Consider the following 7,934-nt stretch of genomic DNA (forward strand, 5'->3'; position numbering starts at 1 on the left):
CAACATACCTTCTTTCCTCTGCCAGTCCTGTCATTTAGTTGATCCCCTTTTAAATAAAGCCACAAAAAACCCCACAGAACTATTATAATGTTTACTGCCCTCATATTTCACATTCTGCTGGTGTATTCTACTTCATGCCCTACCCTTGCCTGCCTTACCTATTTTGATTGTAAATATTTCTATACCATGTTTGTACAGTGTCTGACATAATTCTTTGGCACAACCTGCATACACATAAGTAATATTTTCTGACCCACCAGCACTTGCCTCCCTATGGATATTATCTTCAATATTTAACATGCCAAGCCACTAGCTTCCACCACATCTGGAAGGCAATGTGCATGCAGACACGCAACAATCACTGTCTGGAAACAAAGCAGGCTGAATTTTTTTCCCACAAAATTGAAATTTTGGGGAAAACGAATAAAATAATTAGTCTTGTGTCAAGGTGATCCCAGTCAAAATATGGTTTTGATATATATACTTTGATTTGAGTCATTTCAGCAGTAATGCCTGCTATGGTGTCTTGTGGAAGATGTAATTTTAGCTACCGAGTGCAGCCTCCTCTATGGGCTGGTCTCCTTATCTGGATTGCATCTCCCATGGGTTATTCCAGTCATCCTTATAACTCAGATGCCATGTTGTATCATGGGAAATGTAATACATCTAAGTAGCCCAGTCCATAAAATGGAATAGGCTCATGAGGCAGTGTAAGTACTAGCATGGGTCCAGTCCCAAAGAGACAAAATGAAATGCTTGGATGTTTCTGAACGGATTTTTTTTTTTTTTGGCATTTCTGTGAAAAATAATGGCAATCATGGTTTTCTACCCCAAGTTCAGTTTAAAAAAAATGTTGAAAAAAGCCAAAACTTCATACAGGATGGAATATCTGAATTTTGATGTTGTCTAAATCTGGCCATTTGCCAGCTTCTGATCCCTGACCCAAAGCAAGAACAAGAAGAACTGGAGTAAAAAAGAAAGCTGTGGTGGCAAAAGACTAAGTAGGGAAACCCTGGAGAGTAGAGCAGCCACAATGGAGAAGCAGTGTGGGAAAGAGAGGGAAGCAAAAGAGGAGAACAAAATGGAGAACTGCTGTGCCCAGAAGCTATGTCAACTTCTAATTGCCTCTAGAGATATATGTCCCAATAACAGCACTGCTTCTCCAAATGCAGAGGAAGCTCAGACAAAAAAGAGACTAAATTATTTGTTCTTATTTATTTATTCATTCATTTATTTATTTTGGTTCTTAGAGATGCATCTGCTAGCTATCTTCATGTGTCTGGCGGTGGTGCTGCACCAATCTGTTGGACAGGTAGGAGCCTTCAGCTTCATGGAAGAGGCTGAGTCTTGTACTCAGTTACTTTCTAATTAGTCAGTAGTTCAGAAGTCCACGGGTATCATGGGATTTGATCATGAGTATCTCTGACTGTCATATGTATTGGAAGCCACGGTGCCCAGCAGGCATATCATAAACCCAGCATGGTAAATTGGCTTGGAAAGGGGCACATAATATGGATTCCCCCTCTCTCCCTTTTTGCTCCTGTGTACAGGCACATCTACAGAACTAGTACTCCTCTTGCCCTAGTTGCATACAGATGTAACCCCATTGAGTAAGTATATTTATTTTACTTCAGTGCAAGCAAGTGCAAACCAAACTCTGCTTATTGGTATAGCTGGGATGATTTCATTACATGGCACTACTTCTTGGATCTCCATTGTAGTCTTCTGTCATCCTCATGGAAACAAACAGGGGAGCAGGTACTTTCCTACTGGCTACTCCTAAAGGAAAGATTTTAAATCATTGTTTTATAGACACCAGGCAATTCCAAACTATTCATATACAGAAGACTTTCCTTTATCTGAGCCTTGGTTCTCTAATTCTCCTAGATGTCCCACGCAATAGTCCCAAACACCTAATTCTAAGATGGTGGGGACCTGATGCCTAGGGAAGGATCTTGGAGTCATCATTGACTCCAAGATTAACATGTGCCAGCAGTGTGGGGATGCAATCAGGAAGTCCAACCACACCTTGTCATGCAGCCACAGATGCATCTCAAGCAGGTCCAAGGAGGTGATCCTCCCCCTCTATGCGACACTGGTTAGGCTGCAGCTGGAGTACTGCATCCAGTTCTGGGTGCCGCACTTCAGTAGGGATGTGGACAACATGGAGAGGGTCCAGAGGAGGGCCACCCACATGATTGGGGGCAGCAGGGCAGACACTACGAGGAGAGGCTACGGGACCTGAACCTGTTCAGCCTCTACAAGAGAAGGCTGAGGGGGGATCTAGTGGCCTGTTACAAACTAGTCAGAGGGGACCAGCAGGCACTGGGAGAGTCCCTGTTCCCCCGAGCACGACCAGGAGTGACCAGGAATAACGGTCACAAGCTGGCAGAGGGTAGATTTAAGCTAGATATCAGGAGGCACTACTTCACGGTCAGGGCGGCTAGGATCTGGAACCAACTTCCAAGCGAAGTGGTGCTGACTTCTACCCTGGGGGTCTTTAAGAGGAGCCTAGATATACACCTTGCTAGGGTCATTTGACCTCAGTACTCTTTTCTGCCATGGCAGGGGGTTGGACTTGATGATCTGCTCAGGTCCCTTCTGACCCTAGAAACTATGAAACTATGAAGGAATTGGGAAAGCATGGAAATGTTATCATGAATTTCACTGAGGTTTTCTTGCTTAAGGTCCTCTGTCTTCACATAGTCTGAGTACTCCCTTGAAACCAGCCTAGACATTGCCCTTCATGAGGGTGAGCCCAGAGCTCCTTGAACATGGACAATAGGCTCTTTAGGTGATAGCAGTGTTTATTAACCCCATACATCTGACAATGAGCTCCACTTGGTTTAGCTCCTGATGGGGTCTTTGCCCCTCTAAAGGATGGATGGCAATCGGAAAGGAAATGTCCAAGGCAGGAAGTCTTGCTAAAACAAGAAGTGTTATTGGGCAACAACTGCAATGTAGTAGGCAGAGTCCTTGGATTAGAAAGTCCAAACCAAACTCCAGGTCTAACTAGCCATGGCCCTTTAGGGTCCAGACTTGGGACTGTGTTTTCTTTCTCTTTTTCTCTCTCCTAGAAGCGTGGGAAGAGGAGTCTACACTGGGCACATCCAGACATGCAGGCACCTGTATTTTGTGGCACCATAAACTTCTTTGCCACAAACTGCATGTATTGCACATTAAATCATGCAAGGTGCTGCTAATTTGCAGCATGGGAGCAATATTTGATAATGAGATTTCCCAGTAACAATCCCCCCCACCCCCCAAAAAAAACAGCACAAACATGGAGAGAGTTAAGCACTAGGACAAAATGCAAGGACAAATGTGGAGACTGGGAAGCAGGCAGCCCTGGGCTGGTGCTCCCCTGTCTCTATGTACCTCAGTGTGGGAGCTCCACAGTGGGTAGAGATGGGGGGGCAAGCAGTGCTGGGGTGCCTTCTCCCTTGTCTCCACATGATGCTCCCCAGCTGGCTAGGGCACAGGGTACAGGGTCTGCCTGCCAGCTAGCCCCACGCTTAGGCACCTTGTGCCCCAGACAATGCCCCTTTCTTCTCACAGCACATGAAGCCCAGCTGGGAGGAGCTGGGCATCACCCTCAACAAAAAGCACATGCAGGGGCCTGTTCTGGGGCAAAAAGTAGTGGTACAAATTGTGTGCCCCTACTATTTGTGCCACTGCAAAAACACACCCCTGCTCACCTGGACATGGCCACTGAGTCCCCTTTTCCAAGCCAGTTTACTCTGCTGGGTTTTTGATATACCTCCTGGGCACCAATCCTTGCAAGATAATCTCTGATTTCTTTTGTCTGTAAAACCTCCCAAATTTACCTCGATGTCATGATGTGCATGTACTGAAAATTTCCCTTTGTGTGGCTTAATGGCATCACCCATTACACATATCTGAGTTCTGGGGGTTTTAAATGAGTTTACTTCATTGCAAACTAAACTACACCTCAATGTCGTTTAGTTTGCAACATTGCAACTTGGAACATTGCAGCCATTGGTCAGCTAGCCCCCCGCCCCCGGCCACAGGAGAGGTGGGCAGGCTCCGCAGAAAAAGAAGGATTGGGCCCCTCACCTCTTCTGCCTTCAGCAGGCTCCTGCAGCCATCAGGACACCCGGGGCCAGCTGGGAATGGGCTGGCTTGTCCCTGGGTCAGTGCAGGGCGGAGATGGGTGGGTGGCTGGGTGTGCTGGCAGCCGGAGAAGGTGGTAGGGACGGTGCACAGGTGTGGGCCTGCCTGGGCAGGCTGCTAGCTTGCCAGGTGCCTCCCCAGCTAAGAGGCACTTGATCCAACACTTCCTCAAGCCTGCCCATGCTTCCAGCTCACTGTGCACTGTCCCTGCTGCCTTCTCTGGCTGACAGCACACCCAGTCACCCTCCTACTACTTCCCTGTGCTGCCCCAGGGGCAAGCCAGCCCATTACGAGGCAGCCCAAGGAATCCTGCTAGCCGCAGGAGCCTGCTGAAGGCAGAAGCAGTAAGGGGCCTGATCCTTTTTTTCTGCAGAGCCTGCCCACTTCTTCCACAGGTGGGAGGCCAGCTGACAGATTAATGGCCCAGATTAATGTCCCCCTGGCTACGGGAGAGGTGGGCAGGCTCCACCAAGGGGAAAAAAGAGAAGAAAAAATGATTGGGTCCCTCGCTGCTTCTGCCTTCAGCAGGCACCTGGGACCACCAAAAGAATAACATATATACAGTGACAGAAAAATAAAACCAACCATTTCAATTAGAAACTCACAATTTCAATTTAGGGGGCATAGAATGCAACTCTAAGGACTAAAACCCCGTGACATGTACAAGCGCCCTGGCTATCCTATTCTCTACCAGCTTAAACATCCTTCCCTTCCCTAGTGCCAGGTGAAAAATAACTCTTTCCTTACCTTTATTGTGTGCTGTTATGCTGGGAAAGAAACTGAGGTTGACATAGGTCACAGAAGTATTCCAAAATACAACCACTTTCTATCACCCGCGAGTCTCCTCCTACCTCCGTAAGAAGAGGGAGAGGAAAAGGTGCCCCTTCCTAGCAGTGTTCCATAGCTCAGGGGTATGCTGAGAAAACCTACCAGGAAACCTATTCACTTTAAATTAATACAAGTTAACATAGACGAAACCTTTCTTGTGTGTTATTTGTTGTTGTTATTGTTTTTTGTTTGTTTGTTGTTGTTGTTGTTTTTTCCTTTAGAGACCTGCTTTGGGTTTTACTGCTTTGTCTCTTTCTACTGCGGATAACCGCAAGGTGATTGTTGACAAGTACAATGACTTAAGGAGGAACGTGAGCCCAACTGCTAGCAACATGCTGAAGATGGTAAGTCATGTAGTGTCGGCACAAATCATAGAATCATGGAAGAGTAAGGCTGGAATGGACCTCAGGAGGTCATCTAGTCCAGGACCTGAGAGACCTGGGCTCTGGTACTGCTGTTACTTCTGTTGCAGGCTTTGCCTATGACCTTGGGCAAGAAGGAGTGGCAAGATCACACAACAGATTGTAAAGCACAATTCCCACATGCTGTTGACTCATCCACTCTTAACCTTACTACATCAGTTTCTCTCTCTGTCAAATGTGATGAAGAGTCATTTACCTCCAGGGTGAAGAGGACTCCTAATTTACAGATCTAACAGTATTACTTTGAGATCCTGGGATTAGAGGGGCTTTAGGAGATCAAGTCTCATTTCTCCGCAGAAGTTTAGGTTGCCGAGATTCTAAGTGTTGCATAGCACAGGATAGCAGCGACTGCTCTGCCACGTACCCTTTGCAGGCATTCCTGCCTACTGGAGTTTTGTGCAGTGGAGCACAAGTTTGCCCTATCATCCTGTATACTGTGGGATGAATGTCCTCTAGAGCAATCACACAATTATTAAAGAAGGATGGGATGTGGGTTGCAGGCACTGTTACCAGATTTGCCTGTCACTTTGGGGTGTGCTCATTAGGGGTACATTTCTGGGCTCTCTGTAATTCTAGCAGTGGGCTCCTTGTGTTACTTGTGTTTCTATATAAAGCTGTATCTCTCCCTTCTGCAAGTCCTGACACCCAACGGAGCTATCTGGCAGGACTCATGTTCAATGGGGCTGGATTTCTCCAACCACCAAATCAGTCAAACACATATATATATGCACATACATATGCAGATTAACAGGGCATGCCTAAGCCAGCCTGGATTATTCAGTATTGACAGGCTAACACCATCATATGCCTTGAACTCCATTCATCAGGGTAACAATAAAATGCAGCCAAACATAAGCATACAGGTTAACAGAGCACATCTGAGTCAGGCCAGGATATTCATAGATTCATAGATGTTAGGGTTAGAAGGGACCTCAGTAGGTCTTCGAGTCTGACCCCCTGCCCTAGGAAGGAAAGAGCACTGGGGTCAGATGACCCCAGCTAGATGCTTGTCCAGTCTCCTCTTGAAGACCGGAAGGTAGGGGAGAGCCACCTCCTGTGGAAGCCCATTCCAGATTTTGGCAAACCTTGCTGTAAAGAAGTTCTTTCTTATGTCCAACTTAAATCTGTTCTCTGTCAATTTTTGGCCATTGTTCCAAGTTACTCCAGGGGGTGCCCTAGTAATAGAGCATTTCGCATTCCCTGCCACCCTCCCCTGAGGAATTTATAGGCAGCCACAAGATCACCTCTCAGCCTTCTCTTGAAAAGGCTGAAGAGATCTAGGTCCCACCGTCTCTCCTCAAAGGGCCTTGCCTACAGGCCTCTGACCATACGAGTGGCCTCCTCTGAACCGGCTTGAGATTTTCCGCATCCCTCTTGAAGTGCGGTGCCCAAACCTGGACACAGTACTCCAACTGTGGCCTGACCTGTGCTGCATAGAGGGGAAGCATCACCTCCCTGGACCTGTTTGTCATGCATCTGCTAACACATGATAAAGTGAGGTTAGCCTTGCTTATCACTTCGTCGTGTTGACGACTCATGTTCATCTTGGAGTCAACTATGACTCCAAGATCCCTTTCTGCTGCTGTGCTGCTGAGAAGGTCATCCCCCAGCCTGTAAGTGTGTTGGTGGTTCTTTTTGCCCAGGTGCAGCACTTTGCACTTGTCTTTGTTGAACTGCATCCTATTTCATTCTGCTCATTTTTCCAACCTCTCCAGATCCACCTAGATCCATTCTCTACCCTCTGTTATGTTAACTTTGCCCCATCATTTGGCATCATCTACAAACTTGGAGAGGGTGCTCTCTATGCCCTTATCCAAGTCATTGATGAAGACATTGAATAGTACCGGTCCAAGGACTGAGCCTTGCAGGACTCCACTGCCCACATCTTTCCAGGTCAATATTGACCCCTCCACCACCACGCTCTGAGTGCGACCCCTAAGCCAATTTGCCACCTACCTGACCATGTAATCATCTACGTCACAGCCTGTCAGTTTATTTATGAGAACAGAATGAGATACCATATCAAAGGCCTTCTTAAAGTCTAAGTAGATGACATCTACCTCAACTCCTGCAGCTCAGCATTTTGTGACCTGGTCATAAAAAGAAACAAGGTTAGTCAGGCAGGATCTACCTGCAATGAACCCATGCTGATTTCCCTTGCTGGGCTCCCACTAATGTGATTCTTAATGATTTTTTCCAGAATTTTCCCAAGGATGGAGGTGAGACTAACTGGCCTATAGTCTCCTGGTTCCTGCCTCCTCCCCTTCTTGAAAATAGGGAATGCACTGACGCTTTTCCAGTTTTCTGGGGCCTGACCAGAGCACCACGAGTGCTCGAACAGGTATTCTAGTGGCTCTACTATGACACTGGCCAATTCCTTCAGGACCCTTGGATGAACTTCATCTGGGCCTGCTGATTTGACCACATCCAGCCCCTCCAAGTGCCACTTCACTAAGTCCACGCTAACAGTTGGTGGGCTGGTGTCCCTCCTGTCTCTCTCAGTGATTCAACTGGGAGATTTGTCTTGGTCTGTATCTAGGAATACAGATG

At 47.0% G+C, this 7,934-nt stretch overlaps 1 protein-coding gene across 1 annotated transcript in view; it reads left to right on the plus strand.

Annotated features, from left to right (window-relative positions):
* LOC109300269 (cysteine-rich venom protein TEL1-like) overlaps positions 1-7,934 on the plus strand; it is a 23,878-nt gene that overhangs the window by 9,269 nt on the left and 6,675 nt on the right. The window contains exons 2-3 of the mRNA XM_019520952.1: positions 1,241-1,312; positions 5,184-5,306. Coding sequence (XP_019376497.1) covers positions 1,253-1,312; positions 5,184-5,306 — 183 coding nt within the window. The 5' untranslated portion in view covers positions 1,241-1,252. The remainder of the gene's footprint in view (positions 1-1,240; positions 1,313-5,183; positions 5,307-7,934) is intronic.

Source organism: Gavialis gangeticus, unplaced genomic scaffold (assembly GCF_001723915.1).
Source record: "Gavialis gangeticus isolate Ggan-Ray unplaced genomic scaffold, GavGan_comp1, whole genome shotgun sequence".
In the NCBI taxonomy this organism is placed as follows: domain Eukaryota; kingdom Metazoa; phylum Chordata; order Crocodylia; family Gavialidae; genus Gavialis; species Gavialis gangeticus.